Here is a 20,461-nt window from a genome sequence, read left to right as displayed (position 1 = left end):
TCGCTCAGCCACCTTGAGTGGAAAAACACCTATTTCAGAAGCACAAGCAGCTTTGTATGCCAAATTTTCAGAAACAAGACTCAGCTGGACCCTCCCAGACCCAGAGCACTTGTGAAATTGGTGATCACCACCGAAAAGACAAACCTTCACCTTCATTTCTACAGCTGATTTAAGCAACCCTGACATGCCCATATTTCCCCACCACAGACAGGCTTGGCAGACCTGTGGTGGGAGCAGGAGATTACTGGAAATGAAACCAACCTGTCTTCCTTGTGCATTAGGGGTATTTTCCACAGTTGTTTGTATTTCTCACTCACAAATTAAACATAGGAGAACCAGAACACCAGAATGACCTCTCACCACAACAGTTCCCATGAAAGCACGGAGCTGCTCTCAGAGACAGAGGGAAAAGAGGGTATTCGTGATATCTCTCTGGAAAAAAAATAGCAAATTAAATTGCCCAGGTTGTGTAAAGGTCAGGAGAGCTAGAAAAAAATATACTGCGAAAGAATAAAACAAAGGAAGGTGGTAACCAAGGTAAGATGAAGAGCTGAAGTGACAAGGACACAAAATGCTTCCTTCAGGGGGGAATTCGAGCCCTTTGGATTGAATCTTGGATCATTGCATGTCCCTTAATTTCTATATTGTTCTCAACTGACATGAACGCAGCAGCTCCCCAAGGAAAACAAAAAAATAAATCCCCTTTTCAGTCAATATAGCTATTATGTCCCAATCAGCAGTGTACCATTGGAAGCAAAGGAAAAACACCAGGAAAATCAATACCCACCTCTAGGTTTTATCCCCAGTGGAAATCTATCACATGGCCACCCTTCACTACAGTCAAATACATTAATTTTAACTTCATGATATCTACCAAACACAAATAGCAATACCCAAGGAAGTCCTTATTCTGCTGAACATCTGAGGAATTAGAGCCAACAGGTTCAGGAATTTGTATTCCACCTCTCATTGAGACCTAGAAATATATTCTGTATCACTGGAACTTAATCTTAAATTTAAATCTGACCTGAAATTAGTCCAAACTCTTCAAATGAATTAATCAATGAAACTGGTGAAAAACCATAATTCCCAGCTCACAGAGCACTGCAGAGGTTAAGAAGTAGCATTTATATATCAGAAAACAAAACATTCCAGGAGTTCCCTGCAAAACACTAAATTTATGAGAAAACTGCATTAATAAGAAAAATATTCTGTGTTTAAAAAAAAGAAATATATTTTGATTTTCCCTTCACCTATCTTTATTCCACTGTATAAACTTCCCTAAGCACCTTCTCAGCTAAAACCTTGAATTAGTATGGATGCCTCATCCTTGGAAGTGTTCAAGGCCAGCTGGTCTAGCAAAAGGTGTCCCTGTCATGGCAGGGGGTTGGAACATGAGGATCTTTAAGATCCCTTCCAACCCAAACCTTTCAGTGATTCTAATCAAGGACTTTTAATATAATAACAATTTACATGCATATAATTAATTGATAATAATAATATATAATTAGACATTATTATAATATATAAATATATGAATGTATAATTAATATATTATAATACATACTAACTATCATAATTATGTTAATTAATTGTTATATATTAATTATATTCCAATTATACAAATACATATTATGTATGTTAATGTAATTAATATATAATAATTTACAGAATACCTTACAGGTTTTATAACTTTTACCCCTTCATTATTTATGAGTTGGGGTTTGAGTTTTTTCCTGTTTCTGTATGCCCAGAGTAAACATCACCTCTCACTGTATATTGTGTCAGCCACAGAAAAGCTGTCATTGCTGTCTCATAGGTGCTAGATGTTTCTCTGCCCATGACATCTCTCAGATCTGCTGGAATATCCAGGCAAAGCATCCCTGCATCCAGGCATCTGCAAAATCTGGGCACCATCAGATTGTCAGTGTCACAGCCTTGTCTGAAAGCTGAGTCATGGATCCCTGACACAAAGAGACCCCAAAAGGGAATCTGTGTCAAGATTTTGGCTCTTAAAATGTGTTTAAACTATGAGTGATGCTGCACTTGAGGTGTGCCTGAATTAACAGGAAAATCACGTGTGAAAAGAGCAGTTGTCTCCTTGCAGCCTTTCCCAGGAGCAGAACTGAGCCAACTTTGGGTGCTCAGCTTGGTGTGGCGTGGACACAAACATGGATATAGGAATCTGCGGACTCTCAGAGACAAGTCTTTGCACATAACACACCTTTTCTCTCCATTCCTCTTGTTAGCAGGTTCTTGTTTGTCTACAGAAGTGGTATTCACATTCTCTGAACAGAGAGAGACATCATTCTCCTGCCAGGATTTTTCCTGGGGAGGGCAGTGAGAACCTCAGAGAAGGAGAGAAAACAATTCGTATCTCTATCCACTGCTCCTGTTGTCTTGCACATGTGGAATGTGTTATGGAGATTGTTTATCCAAAGTGATTTGGTTATTGGACACCGATGAAGGTTGTTTTGATTCCTTAGCCAATTGAAAAAAAGGTATGTCCTGGCTGACTCAGACAGTCACAGGTTTTTCTTTAGTATCTTTTTAGTATAGTATCTCTTCAGTATGCAATTTAATATAGTATTAGTGCAATACAGCATAGCTTAATAAAGCATTTGCATCATGGAGTCAGAGCACATTATTCCCTGTATCAGGGGCTCCTGGCATCCCTATACAGACACCTCCCAATTCTCTGTGCTTGGCCTGGACTTTGCCACTCAAACATTTGGCTCAACCATCAGCTCCCTGCATACAGTTAAATAAGTGGCTTTCTGGGGTTTGGTTGGTTGTTTTTCTACTGGTCACTCTGTAATCTTGATCTGGCAGGAGGATTTTATAAACACCATTTTCTGTCATATCTGTCAGAAAGGTACAGTTCTGTCGGAGTGCTGCAACTGATGACAGCTCTTCAGAGGCTGTCCCTTGCTCTGGAAGGGAAGATATATAAAAACAGGAGGATAAAGCCTATAATTTTTTATAGCTCAGTACTTAACACTCACAGGCAGTGGAGTAGACAGCAGTCCCAGGAGAGGACATGTGATCCTCCCACTTTAGAGCTATACCAAATTTTAAAAGCCCCTCTGAGCATCCAGTCACAGTGTTTAAGATGCTTTGTCACACATACATTAAAAGTTTGACCTTACCCAGTAGATAGAGAGTAATTTTCATCAATAGAGACAAAGATCAGGGAAGGAAAGAGATGCTAGAGGTGAAGCAGGCCAAATGCTCAGGCTATGGATAACACAGGTTGTGAAATGAAGGGGGGAGATTTACTGAGACATTTCTGAAGGTCATAAAAAGGTCATGCTCTGGTATGTACATGGTGTTCACTGTGAGAGGGATTAATGCAGTAATCACCACTGATCCCAGCCCCTGCCCAAGCAAACCACTATCTAGGGAGAAAATCCCCTGTTCTTTGCTTTGTTCTGATCCTTTCCATGGTGCAGGCATCTCCTCTGAGTGACCCTGCTGCGCTCCCATCAAACCAGGACTCCAGGAAGAACTCCAAAGCCAGCACCTGACTATTTTCCAGCTCTCTGTGTCCCCTCTGCAGATGGGACAGGTGACACTGCAACCACTCCTGAGGCCAGAAGGGGCCTAACTCACTCCTTGCTTCCTGAAAAAGGAGTGAAGGACAAATCCTGCACAGCACAGACCCACAGGCGTGCATACTGCTCATTGCCACCAGCATGACCTGCACATCTCCAGCTCAGCTCTGGCTGAGTTATCACAGCTTGGCGGGTGACAAGCTGTCAGGTGGCAGCTGAACTGCATGAAATGGCCAGAAGTGGGGAGGTGGGGCAGAAATGTTTATTTGGGGAGTTCTCTCTCCTCCTCCATGGGCAGAGGAGGAGTCAGTGCTGGTGTGGGGAAACTCCTTCAGTCACAGTGGCTGGAGATGACGTCTAGGGCCCAATGGTAGGAAAGAACAGAGGGAACAAGACAATTTAGGAAGCTCAAAAACAACCACAGAGGGAAAAAAATGAAGAAACCAGAATTGCTTAGCCTAAAGTAAAGAAGGATGGAAGACTGTTAACAGTTTTTGAGAGACACCTGGAACTAGCGGAGGATCTGCCAACAGAGGCCTTTCCAAATGAGTCACAAGCATCTGTTGAGAGTGTTCTACCAGGAATCGTGGCTGTGGGCCAGGAGATGGGCTCTTGGGACCTCGTGGAGCTCCTGCCAGCCCGCTCTGTCTGAGCTGCACTGAGTGGCACCTCTCCTTTACCCTGCTCTGCCCGCAGGCAGCGGCGCCGAGGCGTCAGCACAGGACTGACCCAGACCTGCAGGCTCCAGCTCAGCTCCCCCAAAGCCCTGCCTCGGCTGGGAGGATGGACAGAGGTGGCAGAGAGGGCAGAGGAGGACCTGAGCCACCTGGCCAAACTTCTTTGAGAGCAAGGGGTTGGACCAGTGGCCTCCACAGGCCCCTTCCCACTGAATGGTTCCACGTGGGAGGAGCCACAGAGGTTCACCAAGCTACTCCAAGATTTCGTGGCAAGACCAGGACTAGGTTCACATGTTTACTTCTCTGGACAGGTTTTTATTCCACTCCTCCTGCAGCATCACAAGGTGTGGACACTCCACCCCCAGGCAGGACATCCCTCTCCCCTACACCTTTTCCAAGAAGGGGCTTTCCAAAGGATGCAAAGATACCAGAGCCCCATAAAAAGCAAACTGAAGCACAGAAAACAGATGGGCCAGAGTGTGGAGGCACTTACAGCAGATGGCACTAAAATATTAAACTAACATTACCGTATGCTTAAGCCTTGGCCTGGCTTGCTGCTGATTGCAGAGCCAGCCTGGTGAGAGCATGCAGATGAGAAAAGAGACTCAGATTGCTAAAGCACCCAACCAAACATCCCCTTCCCGTGGAAAAAAGCCTCACTAGCAGCTCCTCCAACAGCAGGGATGTGCTAACTCAATGCAGACGATGTTTAGCTGAACAAAAATGCATTCCCAACAAATTCAGGTCTTTCCCAGATCTCTGCTGGAAAACCATTTCCTCGAGAAACTCTGGAAAATCAGTTTGTCTGTGACACCAAATGGGGGGAAAACCCACACTGCTTAGTGTTTGTCCAGTCTGGGATAGCCCTGGACACGATGGCACAAGAGGCACCAGGAATGAGGGAAAACACCTTCTTCAACCCAGGGAATTTGTCACTGTCACCCCAAACACAGAAGTGATCCTGACTGCAGGTTGTGACACTACCTAAAAGACACCAGGATAGCCTGCAGTGATGGGTGGCCCTGAACCTTGGTGTCCCTCATGGGTGCTTAGAGCCACAGCAGCCACCCAGGGTGTGTGGTAAGGACACACATTTGTAGGGGAAAAACTGGAGCAGTGCTGTGAAAGCCTTTCATAAGGCATCAAAATCAAGATGCTTTGTGTCAGGTTGGCACAGGACTGTGCTGCAGAATAATGCACTTGAAATTATTAATTTTATTTGACCGCGTGTCCAGCAGGATCCTGCCTGGAGCCTGGGTCCTGCCCATTGTGTCATCTAACCTGTAAGTGACAGCCCCAGGCCTGGGCTTTGCTTTTCTTAAGTGAAATTCTATCATAAAGAAAAAAAAAATTAAGATAACCATTACTTTGAATGTCCACATCACTTTCTTTTATATATCCTGACATCAGGCATCTGATCTGAGAGGTAACAAGCTGCTGCATATTTCATCAAATGGATCAAGAAGAAGGAATCTTCTAATACTGTCACTGCAGGAGGAGCTGGGGAGAGACATGATCCTCCAGCATAAGGGAGATCTCCTCCCAAGACCAGGTCCTCAGGCTGTGAGACACCAGCACAAGGTAAGCCAGGCCATCCTGGCAGAGAGTGGCCAAAAGGTACCATGAGAGAAGACAGAAGGACTCAGCCAAAGAGCTCCTTCTCAGCTTGCCTTGATCCAGGCTTCTTTTGGGCTTCTTGTAAAATGCCCTGGGCCAAAGGATTGATGTTTCCAGGACAGCAGGTCTTTTCTGAACTTCCCTGTATGCCCAAGCCATGTGCAAGTGCAGCACATAATAATTTAAAAAAATAATAAAAAGGAAGAAGAAACTGAGCTGGCAGCCTCCCTTCCTGCAGTGCCACAGTCAGACATGCTCCAAGCCCTGCTGTGTGAGGGCTGTGCCCACCCCTGGCAGGAGATGCCAGGAATGATGTGAGGGCTGCTTGGCTGCAGCTCTGCCCGCCTCTCTGTGCTCTGCAGGAGGAGCTGGCAGCACTAACTCAGGTAACAACTGCACAACTCCTGCCAAAGCCAAGCCCGGGGTGCATCGAGCAAAGCCATCATTCCAACCATGTGGAAAAGCAGGAGAGGCTGCTTGGTGATCGACAGCGTGGCAATAGCTGCACTCCATCGAATCCTGACAGCTCCAGTAAAATGGAGCTGGGAAGTCACTGCCCATTTTTGTTACTGCCACTGGATGGCAATAGACATTAGGCAGAGATTGCTGTGCAAGCCACACAGGCTCTTGCTGCGCCCCACCTTGTTATTCAGGGCCATGACCGTGCTGTCAGCAGCCCAGCAGGAACACCAGAGAGCCCCAGAGCCCACAGGCTGGCAGCAGCACAGCCAGCAAGACTGCTCCTGGGGTCGGCTTGAATGCCGGCCTTTTCCTTTGCACAGCCTTTATTTACATGCCTTTCCTGCACTCAGAATCAATTTTTGGCCATCCAGCCTGGCCGTGAACACTTCCAGAAACACCCAGACCCACCAAACCCAACTCCTCTCCTCCTCCAAGTCTTTCTCTTTTTTTTTTTTTTAATAAATGCATCCTCAAAATCTTTATCCTTACACTTCTGAGAGATGCAGGACCACATCCCTGATTGGACCCCTTCCCTGGGACAAAGCAAGTAGTATTTAAAAGGTAAGATGATTATTTGTTCTTCTTTGTCCTCCAGACACCTGCTGTACAAATCAGCCTTACAGTTCTGGGGTTGCACCATCCTGTATCTGTGATTAAACCTAAAAAAATTATTGCTGCTGGTATTTATTTGCTCCCTAGGAGGATGGGCAGGTCAGTGATGCTGTGTGGATTGTCACAGGCGTGCCCAGCTTCCACCTGAGGGTATCCTGTGCCTGCAGCTCCCCCTGCTCCGCACTTCAAACCTCTCCCCTGCAGGGAACAGGCGCTTCTCCCTCCCCCTCCTCAGCAGCGCTGCAAAAACCAACATAACATCTGCATTTACCTTTCTGCTTATTTAAAAACGGCAGTAGCAACGAAGCCAACGGACTTTTTTTGCCAAAGTCCTTGGAAGACACTTTACTTTGGTTAACAACAGTTTCTTCGATGGGTTTCTTCAGTTTTACTCTTTCCTTCAGCTCCTCGGTGCTGACGGCAGAGGTCGGGGGCTCAGCGCCTATTTTTGGCGCAACAAAGGAGCTTTTCAGGTAGGACGAGGACTCTGCCAGGTTTTCCCTGTTCATCCTGCTCTCTGTCATTTTACTGGCCTCGTAGTCCGAGGCGTCAGCGCGCGAGTTGTTCTCCTCCTTGATAATGTCCATGACCTTGGGCTTCATCAGGGGGGAGTCCTGCTCCCTCTTGGGGCTCTCCTCGGAGGCCGACGAGGCATCGCAGGACTCGATGATGAGCTCGCTGTCCAGCTCCGCCTCCCGCTCCTCCCGCAGGATGCTGTACTGGATGGAGGGGGATGCGGGCGACGGAGGGGGCCCCCCGATGTGGCTGAAGGTCATGTAGTTGGAGTGCAGCACCTCCTCGGCAGCCAGGGGGTCCTCCGAGACCAGCTCGATCTCCGAGTCGCCGGACTCGGCGCTGCTGGCTTCGGGGTCGCCGTGCGGGGCCGCGGGAGCGCGGCCGGGCTTGGGGCGCGGCTCCCGCTTCTCCGCGGGAGCGGCTGCGGAGCGCTGCGCCTCCGCGGGCTCGAAGGAAAAGCTCTTGGCTTCCTTGATGGCACTGATGAGCTCGTCCTCCGACAGGCTGCCTTTGCCCTGCGACTCGGAGCCGGACGGTTCTGCCATAGAGGAGGGGGGAAAAAAGAGGAAAAAAAGGAAAAAAGTTAATAATCTTATTTTCTAGCAGCTTAGATTTTTATCTAATTATATAATGCTATACTTATACTATATATATTTTTATCTAATTATGTAATACTATACGTATACTATATATATATTTAATCTAATTATATAATACTATAATTATATAATACAACATAATTCTATTATACAATAATATATAATTATATTATAAAATAATATAATATAACAATATACTACTATAATACAATACTATAATTACACAATAATATAACAATCTATATTATATAAATATATCTTGTATTATATATAATATATATGTAAATATACCATATATATTAATTATATATTATATACTATTGTATTATATATTATAAAATTATATCTATTGTATATAATTATATCTGTATAATTAATTATTTTTTTATCTAATTATACAATAATACCCAAACCCATTAAAAAAAAAAAAAAAAAAAAAAAAAAAAAAAAAAAAACTACAAAAAAATAGCCTCTACCCTAAAACCTCCATCTTACTTTATATACATTACTATATTCTAAAACCTTAAACTCTAAGTTTTCTACTATATGGTTAAACTATAACTATGGTTAACTATATATAGTTCATTTTCTACTATATAATATTACACGCTTCTATTCAAACTACACACCTATAATCTTAGTTCTATCATTCAGTTTTAAAAACTGCCTCCATAACCTCAAATCAAATGCAGTGTTCTCTTAAAAATCAATACCTATCAACACAAAAAAATCTAAAATTCTCAATAACCAAAATTCCGACAGGAACGAACAGAACAGATTTCACAGCAGCACGTGTCCCTCTAGCAGGGCTGGGAGCACAGGCACAAAGTCTCCCTGTCTGGGATGACTAAGAGTAATAACAACTTCACCTTAGACAGCATCTGCCATGCAGGTACTCCTTACAAAAGAAGCATCACTGACTGAAGAAAAAGCTGAGGTACAAGGCAGTGCTGGTCACTGCTTGACCAGTGACTCAGCAATGTGGTTTTAACCAGGAAAATCCTCAGTCAAGAGGAGCGTGGTCACAGGACACACATGACAGCATCAGTCTGTCACCAAGTGGTACTCGTCTGTTTTGGGGGTAAATACCCACATGGGGCTGCTGGGTTCTGCTGATCCTAACAATCCATGTGTGGTTAACTGTAGTTTTGCCAAACTTTAGCTTTCAGTTGTGGAAAATTTAAGATCAGAAACTTTTCTCTTTTTTTTTTTTCTTTTTTGTCTTTTTTTTCTTTTTTTTTTTTTTTTTTTGTTTTTTGTCATTTTTTTTTTTTTTTTTTTTTTTGGTTTGTTGACTAGTTTTTTGGTTTTTTTTATTAATTAGGGGTTTGATTTTTTCTTGGGGTGTGGGTGGTGAATTCTCTCTGCTTTTAGTTCAGTTGGATCCAAGGATGAAACTTTTTTTTTCTGTAATTCTTAATATCATTATTAACTATATTAGCAAAAATAACGACTTATCTTGTCACCCAAAATTTGAAACAAAACAAAAATATTAACAACCTAGTCTGCATCTTCTGACTGCCATTCCCCAGTCACATTAACACAGCCGTCAAGCACACATGGAAATTTGTCCTCTGGGATCCTGGGTGTTCATTCCCTAATTTAAATCATTATTAATGTGATGGGGTCACTAAGTGGCACTGCAGGTTGTCAGGAGTCAAGGAAGCCACCAGGACAATAAATCCCCAAGTTTCCTCCAGCAGATGCTGGTGAAGAGGCCCATGGCAGGACAGTGCCTGCAGGTACCCACAGGGCTGGGTCCCACAGTGGAGTGGAGGAAGGTTCCAGCCCGTGGCTGCAGATGACACAAAAATGCCCTTCTGCACGCCAGATTGTGGCCACAGAAAGGATTCAGGCGCTGGTGGTGTTACACCATGCTCCCATCTGGATGCTGGGAATTTTCTGGTGCACTGGGAGCTTGTGCATCCTTCTCTGGCTGCAGGAAGCTGCGCTGCTCTCCTGCATCACCCAGAGCCAGGCTGAGCCCGGCAGGTCCAAGCAGGCATGTGACTTCCAGCCCTGGTAGCGCAGCAACATGCTGTCCCTGGGCTTCACCCCGCTCCTCCCTGTGCTGGCAGAGTGCAGCTCCCAGCCCTGGCATTCACCTTGTGAATAAAACAGTCCTTTGTGGCAGCAGCAGGGTGTCACATTCACTGCTGGCACTGCGAGGTGGATAAATACCCACGGCCTTTCAGCGCCAGTGCAGCGCAGGGACAAACTGTGGCTTCCTTCCCCAGAAAGATGAGGGCCAGAGATTAAAAGCAAAATGTTCTCAAAAGTCTTGATCCAAGCAGGGGGTGACTGGCAGCTTTGCCAGAATGCTTGAGGGGTACCTAGGAGCCACGACTTTGCTGGGTCACTGCATGGGAATAGCTAGGGCAGGTTTTAAATTTCCTCATCACTTATGAATGTGGGGTTTGGGCACGGAACATTCCCAGCTGCAGGAAAGGAGGGAAAATCCAGAGGAAACACGCCTTGGGAGCCAGCCTCTAGAAGAAGATGCCTTCTTCTTAACACAATGGATAAGCAGTTTTGATACCCAGCATCCGCAAGAAAGCCTTGAACAGTCACCAGGACTGAATTAAGTAACAGTGCCTGAAGTTCTTAATTACCTTGTAGCAAAAAGCGTAAATCGATGAACAGTGGCACATCTCAGGAGCAGTGTGTGATTTCACTCAGTCAAATAAAAGAAGAAAAATGTGGCTCTAAAGTCTATTCATTAAAGTTTCTGGCTGATGTAGGCAGAATAAATTCACAGTCGTGGTGGTCTCTATCTCCTTTTCCTATGTGGAAGTGCACAAATGCTCCCTCACTTTTCTGTAAGAAGCAAATATTTCTCCAAGGGAAGGTATTAGTGTGGGTGCCAGACTACCTTTTTTTTTTTTTTTTTTTTTTGATGCTTCTAAATGAAATTGAAGCAATGGAAGTTTCAGCTTGGGGATGTTCTTTGTCAAATGTTCATTGTTAAAGGATTTTGATCCGGGACACTGAAATTTAATTTTCAGTCTAAAAATTTTAAAGGACTATGGTACTTTTATATTTTAGCAGTGTATAGTAGGGAAAATGAGGAATAGACATTATGCACTACTGCAGTAATCAGACAGTAGGAAAAATGTATAAACATGGGGTTTTGGTAACCCCCAATAGCAATCAGGAGTCTTTTAAAGAGACTGCCCCTTTGTCCCTCCAGTACCCTTCGTGAATGAGGTGACAGCATTTCTCTCCTCAGCACTTCATAAAAGCAGCACTTTGACATGAAAACAGCACTGATTTTTAACAATTTAACCTGATTTTCTGCAGGGGCAAAGAGATGCTAAGTCAGCCATTAACATTTTCATAATATCAACCCAGTCAGTTGCATTGCCCTTATCCCACACATCTCATTTCTCCTGGGGAATCGGGGCAGCCAGGGTGACCAAGAGACCCCCAGACCACCAGGATCCAGCTCAAACCATAGCCTAGGTGAAGACGCCCACAGGGACACTGCTTCCCCTTGAGGAGAGATCCCTGAGGACTGGGCCCAGCAGGCCTGGATCCCTTTCCATACAGAAGGACAGTCCATCCTGAGCAGTGTGTCATGATGGGGAGCACAGTTTGCCTCCCCCTTCACTTTGGCTACCCAAACTGGTGGCAGAGGAGAGCACAAACACCTCCAGCCATGGAGACTCATCAAAGCACTCTCTCACCCCAAAAAATCCACAGTAATTCTCCAATGTGCAGGGCACAATTGCAACCACTTCTTGAGTAGCAAAACCCTCAGTGCCCTGAGGCATTACCTGTGCCAGAGGAGGGTGGTGTGACAGATCCTGGGCTGTCATCCTCCGGCTCTGACACCGTCACCGTTGGCACCACCTCATGGCTCGGTTTCAGGCCGCTGTCCGGCTGGGTCGGGCTCGGCTCTTTGCTGGCAGCTTCCCTGGTGCTTTCTGTCTCAGTAAGCGTGATCTTGACAGGGGTTGTAGCCACAGAGGGACTGTGCTGACCCCCAGACTTTCTGTCTTCCAGCAGGTCTTGTTCCTTGGCTGCCTTTGCGCTCTCCCAAGGCGCCCGTGGAGGTTCGGCGGCCTGGCTGGACCCCACGGGTGTTCCCCGGTACTTATCGCTAAGGCCTGGGCTCTCATCTTCCGAGTCAGAGTCATGTTTTTCTTGGTACTTTATTTCTTCTGATCTACTCATGTCCATGTATTTGTAAGCTTCTATTTTCATGGGATCTGCTAAGGTTTTGTCGACTTCAGTAGACTCTGCAGGAGTCATCTCTATTCCTGAATCTGAGCTAAACAAGCCACGGGACTCAAACCCAGTCACGTCTTGAACGGGATGGCCCAGAGCATTAAAGCCCTCGGTGCTGCCCGAGCAGGGAATGGGGGTGTTTTCCTGCTGATAGATGCCCGTGAAATAGGTGGAGTCCCTCGGGGTGGTGTAGTGGACATCGGAGATCAGGGAGGTGTAGAAGGAGTTGTCCCCTCCGTTGGCAGTGGAGCCGTAGTCGAAGAGATGTGACGAGCCTGTGACACCTGAAGCAAACACACAAAAACGAGGCACAGTAAGCCTGCATGATTTCTGCATCGAGCTTTCTGCAAAGCCACACTCACCCCCTGCAGAGTTTAGATTTGGTTTGTGAACCAGACTTGACTTTGCTTGCAAGCTCTTGGGGACTGTCTCTTTCTATACCTTTGGGCAATATAGTGGCACATCTGTCACACAAGGCTTCCAGCTGCTGCTCTATCTTAAAATAGCTATAAAGATCCTGATAGTAAGCTAAGCAATCCTAGCCAATATTTGCCCAGCTAATAATAATAAAAAACTTCCTGTAACTGCAACCTCACAACATCTTTCACAATCCAACCCAGGGGCTCAGCATCCCATATCCTTGAAGAAATCTAATGTCCAATACTAAACCAATATTTTTTTTAAATACATAGACTGGAGGAATTTCATCCCAAGGAAATTTTCATGATGAAAAAAAATTCTGCTGGACAGAAATTGAGAGGGCAAGTTGGCAAGCAGATTTAGATTACATTTTCTCTTTAAATTCTCTAACATTTTCTCTTAAAATTTCTATAAATTTGTGAGACACCAAGACAGAGACTCAACATCCTCATATAGTGATTTCCACATGTTCAGAAAGCTGTAGCCCTTGTTCATCATCTAGAAATCCTGCTGGCATGAAGGTGCTTAAACCCATTTATCATTTTCATGCCTCTAATTCCCTCCACCACGCTCTCAGCTCCTCGGGATGATGCTAATTAAATTAGAAACAGTGGCCACTCTCCCTCTGCAGCATCCATACAAAGCACAGCTCGAGGACAGGAACAGCGAGATCCCCCACGAGGGAGGGAGGGAGGAGAGAGGATTCCTGTGGGGGCTGAGGGAATGGGAAGAGGAGGAATAAAGCCAATGTCTACAGGAGCTGATGCCTATGGGGGGGAAGCAGCCTCTTAACCCCTCGTGTGCTGAAGCATCACATGAGCTGGCTTTCTCTGACCTCTGCTCATCACCTGCAAGGGATGTGAGGCTCCTGACCTGCTCCACAGGTGCCTGGGCTACCACACACAGTGCAGACTTCATCACAATACTGAAGGGACAGAAACTGGAAAATGCCCATGTGAAAGCTCCCGAGGTACTTGCATTTGAGTATTTCCTTCCTCCTTGCACACACAGGCTGATACCATCTCTAAACACCACCACAACTTCTTTCCCCACAGCCCTCTGTGCATCAGGCATGTGCAGCTCATTTAGGGAGCCCTGGAGGAGTATTTTCTGCCCTGTAATACTTCAGAGTTGTAGCTGAAGGCTTTATTTTACCACACAGCCTCACTGGATTTGACACACACATGCAACCCAAGCCCTGCACAAAGGCAGAGTGATTGCTTCCCTCATCTTATTTCTGCATTGCTCAGCGTTGTGATGTCTTACAAGCAATTTCTTTTCCCTGGATTGCCTCTAGGCTGGGAACAATATATTCTTCCCATTACAAGGGGAAACCTGGTGGCGTAGGGAAAAAAGCCACTCAAAAGTGCCACTCCTTGTTTTTCAGCCTACCTGTGCTACCTGCTGCTGTGTCCCCATCCTCCCTGGCTTTGGGTGCAGTCCTCCCTGCTAATCTGCTCCTGCACACACAGTGCAGGCAGCAGCTCCATCCCCACAGCCAGGGATTTGTAGCAGCCTTTGCCACAGGAGAGCACAGAACAAGGGGTGCTGCAGCCAGCAGGTGGAAAATCATCCATTCCCAGTCATTCCCAGCCATCTGCTGGGTGTTCTCACTGCTGTGTAGCACTGCATAGAACTTTCCATAGAAATATTTATCATCAAGGCAAGCTCTTGCCTCAGAGTGGTGAGGGTCACTGCGGAGATGTAAACCTGGGGCTTATTTCCCCCTCTCTGTCTATGCACCTTTACATTTACCTACTCCAAATTTCACCTTCTCTTTTCCTGCCAGCTCACTCAGGGCTGCAAGATGCTTTTGTAGCTTGCTGCAGGCAGCTCCCATCCTCACTGCTCCCAATAACTCTGTCCCAACAGCAGAGCTACGTGAGAATGAAGCCCAAGTGGAAAACCATAGTGAAACCAAAGCAGAATAAGGGATAAACTGGGCTGCCCAACACCCAGGTTCTACCTGAGGTCATCCAGTGCCTTGCAATGACAGCTCACACCAGAACACATTCCTAAATGAGCAGTAAGCAAAAAGGGAAAGGTTCTATTCCTTGCCATTGCTCTTCTTGCTGAACTTGCCTTTCTGAAAATTATCCATGAGCAGGCTTGGATTTTCACAAATGTGTTTGTTAGCTGGAATTATCTGATGCATTGTTTACGCCAACATATTCCAGACTGTGAATTGCTGACTGCAGACTATTCATGCCTGTTGCTGTCAGTGTCTGTTGTTTGTAATTTACTATTTGTGCTGGGTGAGTGGCTGTCTAAATCACAGGGTTTCAGGGCTGCTCTTTCACTAAATGCTTCCTCAGTGCCTCCTGGACCTGATCCAAAGCCCACTGAACCCACTAGAAAAGTCCCACTGACCCCGAGGGGCTGTGGACCAGCTCAAGATGGCTGTGGAACACTTTCTGATCACCAGGAATACGCTGTCACAACACCATCAGAGGGCAAAAATCCATTCCCACAAACATCCCACTATTGCTAGGAGAGAGGGAGCACAAACACAGACGAAGGAGATTGAAGCCACAGCCAAAGCAATATTCACAGCTGCTGCTCACAGCTTTCATTTGTGCTTTGTCCACAGTACATGGGAGCCAGGAGCACAAGCATTTGCAGCTCTTAGCAATGCTGATCGATAGAGCAGTGAAAAGGTTTGTGTCAGGTGCTTCATAGCAGGAATTATAGCCAGAGCAGCTCGCAGGAGTGATAAAGTGAGCTCACGGTGGTAAAGAGAGGTTGAGAAAATACCATCCTGTTCTTTAGGTTATTCCTCAGCAGAAAGAAGTATAACCCTGAAACAGTCATTGAGACAAACATTACATCTTCAAACATCATATTTTCAAATAGGACAAACGCAGTACTGTAGCAGATGTTAACAGAGGAGCTGATTTAGAATGGAATCACTGTCAATAATAAACCTTTTTGTTTATTCCTGCAGCAGCTTTGCAAATAGCAAATAAAAATGAAACCAGAAAATGCATTTTCTACTGGGGTTGAGGAGGAGAGACAGTTACAGGGTATGTGAGCAAAGGGAGGGGTCACATTAGCAGGACATATGGGCATCCCAACTCCCAAGGCGACAGCAGAGTCAAAAGCACTGAAGACAGCTGAAATTGCCTAATTAATAGGATTTAATGTAACTCCCTATTTCCACTGGGATTGATTTAAAGCCGTTGCCAAAACTGCCTCTCATTTGGGAAGTGTGAATCTCTCAGCTATTTGACTGGCTATTAAAGACATGGAAACTGATAATAGCTGAGCAGATTTTTGCTGAAGAATGGTGTACTCAGAGGCTGGTGATTAAGCAGTGCCCTCTCTGACTTTAAGTTTATTTGGTTCAATATCCGTGGGAAGGAGAAGCCTTGAATAGCACCGGTAACAGATGACAGTATCAGGTCTGAATTTACCCTTGTTACAAAGGTTGGGGGTTTTTTTAATCTGGATTTCACTCAAAACTGCCCAAAAACTTGCCTGCCAATTCAGGTGAAGGAAAGCTATTCAGCTCCTGAGAGCAGCAGTTGTGCTTTCTCGTAACACGAGCCCTCGGGAAATAATTTCACTTCCTGCAACCAGCTAAGAAGTAATGGCTCTGATTCAATCACTCCAGCCCAGCTGAGATGCTCAGCAAGTTACATGTGTTTTCATCAACTGCAAAGGAAAAAAAATAATTGGAAAATGACTGTTTTGTTTGCTCGGAATAAGTGAATGCTCCAGAAATCCTCTCCTGTGGAACTGGATTTAGAGCTATTTAGCAGTTGACACAGGAAATAATTTAGAAATCATCGGTTCCATGCAGAGTAGCCCTTAATTTAAGAAAGGCAGCTGAAGACCAATTTGGATGAAGGCAAGCTGCTCTGCTGCAGCACACTGGAACAGGGAACAAAAAGTTAGCTGAGGATCACAGTAAAGAAAAAGAGCAGATTTAAATAAAAGTGATTCCTTTTTTTTTTTTCCCCAGCTAGAATATTCTTGGCCTTATTAAAATTGATCACTTCAGAATACTGTGCTCAACTTTCAAGAAAATAACCTTATTTCATATTAACCTGTCAAGCTTCACATGCAGCTCTGGTGATCTTCACTGGCTCAGAGTGACATTTGAGGGACCTGGTCTAGTGGAAGATGTCCCTGACCACAGCAGGAGGGTTGGAACAAGATGAGCTTTAAGGTCCCTTTCAACTCAAACCATTCCATGATTCTGTGATGTGAAATTTCAGTTCCCCAAAGCTGGCAACCCCTCAATGCAAGGTTCTGTATTTATTGCATGTCACTGATTTGCTCAAAATTAATAATTTTTCAGAAGAAGAGAGGAGAGAACTAATCTTTAATTAGGTGATGCAGCTTTTACAGCCTGGAGCTGTGCAGAGAAGACAAAATCTTTTTGGTTGCAACGGGAGGAATCAAGGTTTCAGTGACCTTTTCAGACAAAAGCAGAATAGTGGGAACAAGCAGCTTCCAGCAAAGCCCTGTTAGTCTTTTAAATAGTTGGCTCTGACTTTTTGCTTCAGATATTGAGCTTCAGGAGTCATTACTGGCTGCTCCAGTGCTGCAGGGATGAAAGCTCCCAGAAGCAGGGAGCTTCTTCCCAGCTCTTTCCCGTGTCCACACAGGTCTACCCTGTCCCATTTCAACAATCCCTGACCTGCAGTAATTAATCAATTAGAAATATAATTTCATTTTCATCACTCAGCCACGACCATTTGGAAAATGTATCTTCCTGCTTTCTTCCAAATGCACAACAAAAGCAGTTATTGACTAGTCCTGCTTTTCTTTTCTGTACCAGATTTACAGTTTTGTCATCAGCCACTGGTAAAAAGCCTTTCCTTGACCTTGGCTTCTTTTTATTCCTCGCTTACACTTAAAAATGAGGGGGAAAAGTGAAACAATTGTTCATGGTTTTTGACCTTGATACATGATGTCTCATTGTGTCCTTTTAGTTCCCCAGCTCAGTTACTTTCCTTTTTAAAACCCATAATGTCTTACTGCATTCTCATTTGTATCCATACACACCATTATGCAGATGTTCAGTCTTGCTTCACTTTTCCACTCCCCTTTCCCATACCCAGACAGACCAGCAGTCCCAGGTCTGTCTCCAAATTCAAAGCACACCATTTTCTTGGATCCAGACCAAGCTGTTTTTCCCTCTCTGCTTGATTTCAAATTCAACCCAAACCTCAGGAAACTCCAATTTTCCCAATGTCCTTGACTAGTGCCTTCCTGGCAGTGGCAAGGGCAGCTTGCACGAGTGGTAGAGGCAACTCTCAACCCCAGCCCAAATCATGCACTGCTTCAAAAGGATCTGGCCACCCTCAGGGATATTTGAGTGTACCACTTGGGAGTCATGCTCTCTGTTCTGCAAGACCCTCCTGTGTGAATTTTCTAATCCCAAACACTTCGATATCCAAACAAAACCCGAAAGTACTTTAGCAATTGTGTGCTAACTCGAGTAGAGCTTGAAACCCAAATGGCTGAGAGCTCAAAGCGCTGAGATGCTCACAGAGGCATCACTGTGCTGTGGATAACACCACTGGATCAGCTCTCACTGTCCCTGGATTTGCCTTTCGCAGTGGCCAGAGCTGTCAGCCCTGAGCTATCCCACCTGCCGATGCTCTGGGCTAGACAGGGAGAGCAGCAAGCTGCCTGCAGGAGAACTGCAACGGGGCGTGCATCCCTGCAAGCAGTGCCAGCTATTCCCAGCTGCCAGGAGATGGTGCTCTTTGTTTTAGCTCGGGATTCCCAAACCCGCTTTACAGGTTGGCAACTTCCTTTCCTCCGGAATTCTCGCCATCCTGTCTGCAACAAAGATGTATCCCACAAATGGCATTGGCCCCGAGAGTCGTTCGGGGGTTCATTTGTTCGAGAGATGCTGCAGGAAAGCCGGATGGATCGGGAGGGCTCCTGATCCTGTTCTGTTATTGCTCCCCGGGTTCTCTGCACGGTCCCGAATGAGCTGGGGACACAGAGAGCAGCAGGAAGGCTGCTCGCCCTGCCTCCAGCAGCTGGCAGCCTGTGCCCCTGCTCCTGGGGACAGCAGGGAGTCAGTGCCTCAGCTGTGCAGGTTATCCATCCTTCCCCTCCAGATCCACAGCAACCAGAGGAAACATTGCCATGGCAGCTGCTGGCTCCTGCACGGGTAGAGGGGCAAGAGGACCGTGTGGGAAAAACAGGCTTAAACCTATTGACACTCTGATTACTCAGTTGATTTCATTGGAATGCCTTCTGATTCATCCCCCCTGAGATGGAAGCAAGTCCCAAATTCAAACAAGTTAACGATAAGCTTTGGTGCATGTAAACCCTCTCCTCCAGGTCATTTTGCAGAGGATGTGAATTACTACACCCTCCCAGCTGGAGCTGCATCACTTTCCCACAGCTTTATCTGTCTGTTGTAAGCAGGCATTGCAGCTTCCAGACCCAGGAATACCCAGTCTCAGTCCTCCACAGGATAAATGTATGAGGGAAAGGGAGTGAGCAGGGATCCCAGCCCCCAAAAACCTTGGCTGCTGAGGATCAGCAACCTTTATGAATTCCCTACCTTCTTGTAAGCACAGAAACTGGAGCAGGGGACAAATCCCTTTCAGGATCCAACCCTTAGAGGCCTTAACACTTTTGGGAGCATCAGATTGCCTGGTTGAGAAACCCCTCAGCAGCTGGTGGCAGGTCACCACCCCTTAATATGTTCATTGATGATTATGGAATGCTAAATAATGTTTGTTAAACTTTATATTATTTTAGGAAGAAGTTTTCCCCAGGGTGCTGCCTGGGGGCTTTTTCTGCTGCCCCAGCCAGCTTCTGGTTTCTTCCAACAGCTGGGCAGGCATGGATCAGGTCCTGCCTCTGCTCTGGAGTGCTGCAGCCTCACCTGTGGGAAGGATGCGTAGGAAACGCTGCTGAGCTTTTAATAAGATTAAGAAGGTCCACTCCATCCCAGCAGGATATTAACAGCATTTTTTTTTTTTTTTTTTGGCCACAGGTGCTGCAGCACAGCAGCTGCTGTTTCCCTGTCAGCGCCTCTCCAAAAAGCCACCAGGGTCCACTTCTTGCTGCTGCTGAGGGTGTCATGGTGCACCCCAGACCAAGCCAAGTCAAACAGGGGAGCAGAGCTTCCACGTTTGGTGATGTTGGAGATCCTCAGCTCCCGTGGGCATCCACAGGACTCCAGGGCTCACGGCACCAGGCAGGGGAGGCTGAGCGGGTGCCCCAAAGCCAACCATCAGTGTGCAGAGTGAACCCATCGTAAATGATTCAGCACTTCCCACCCCCACCTGCCCTCGGGGCTTTCTGCTTCAATAAATTTGCTCAGAGAGCTCCAGTTTGACCTGGCAGTAAAACCCTGGCATAAGGTCTGTGACAGCTCTCCACAGCACTCTGGACAGCATGAAAAATACAGAACGTTTTAAAAGGAGGCCTGAGAAAGCACAAGAATGGTTTGAAACGTGCACAAATTTGCAAATGCTGCTCAATGTCCAGCATTATTTTAAAAAATATAGATAAATGTCATTTAGTGAGTCAACAAAAATCTGGTTCTTGTAAAAAGGTTTTCACTCCAGTGATAGTAAGATGACTGGTTGATAGGTTTCAATGACACCATGTTACTACCTAAAATACCTTGAAATGCAATTTCCTGAGGATAATTAAAGCCCACTTATAAGATTAATTCTTTCTTATTTCACTCTAGTCACATTTTCTCTGGAATGATAAAGCTTCACTGAGCTCCACGACAAAAATACTCCAAGTACTAAGTGAATTAGCACCTAAATCATGTTTTTCCATT

The 20,461-nt window shown here is 45.7% G+C and overlaps 1 protein-coding gene across 1 annotated transcript in view; it reads right to left on the bottom strand.

The window, feature by feature from the left end:
• The window catches only part of RTN1 (reticulon 1), a 116,532-nt gene that overhangs the window by 36,433 nt on the left and 59,638 nt on the right, over positions 1–20,461 (bottom strand). Inside the window, exons 2-3 of the mRNA XM_041396955.1 lie at positions 11,814–12,551; positions 7,194–7,976 (exon numbers count right to left, since the gene is read on the bottom strand). Coding sequence (XP_041252889.1) covers positions 7,194–7,976; positions 11,814–12,551 — 1,521 coding nt within the window. The remainder of the gene's footprint in view (positions 1–7,193; positions 7,977–11,813; positions 12,552–20,461) is intronic.

The sequence above is a fragment of the Onychostruthus taczanowskii genome, unplaced genomic scaffold (assembly GCF_017590055.1).
Source record: "Onychostruthus taczanowskii isolate IOZ18803 unplaced genomic scaffold, ASM1759005v1 scaffold1, whole genome shotgun sequence".
NCBI lineage: Eukaryota > Metazoa > Chordata > Aves > Passeriformes > Passeridae > Onychostruthus > Onychostruthus taczanowskii.
The sequence above is the reverse complement of the archived record's forward strand: the minus strand, read 5'-3'. Positions and strand labels throughout refer to the sequence as shown.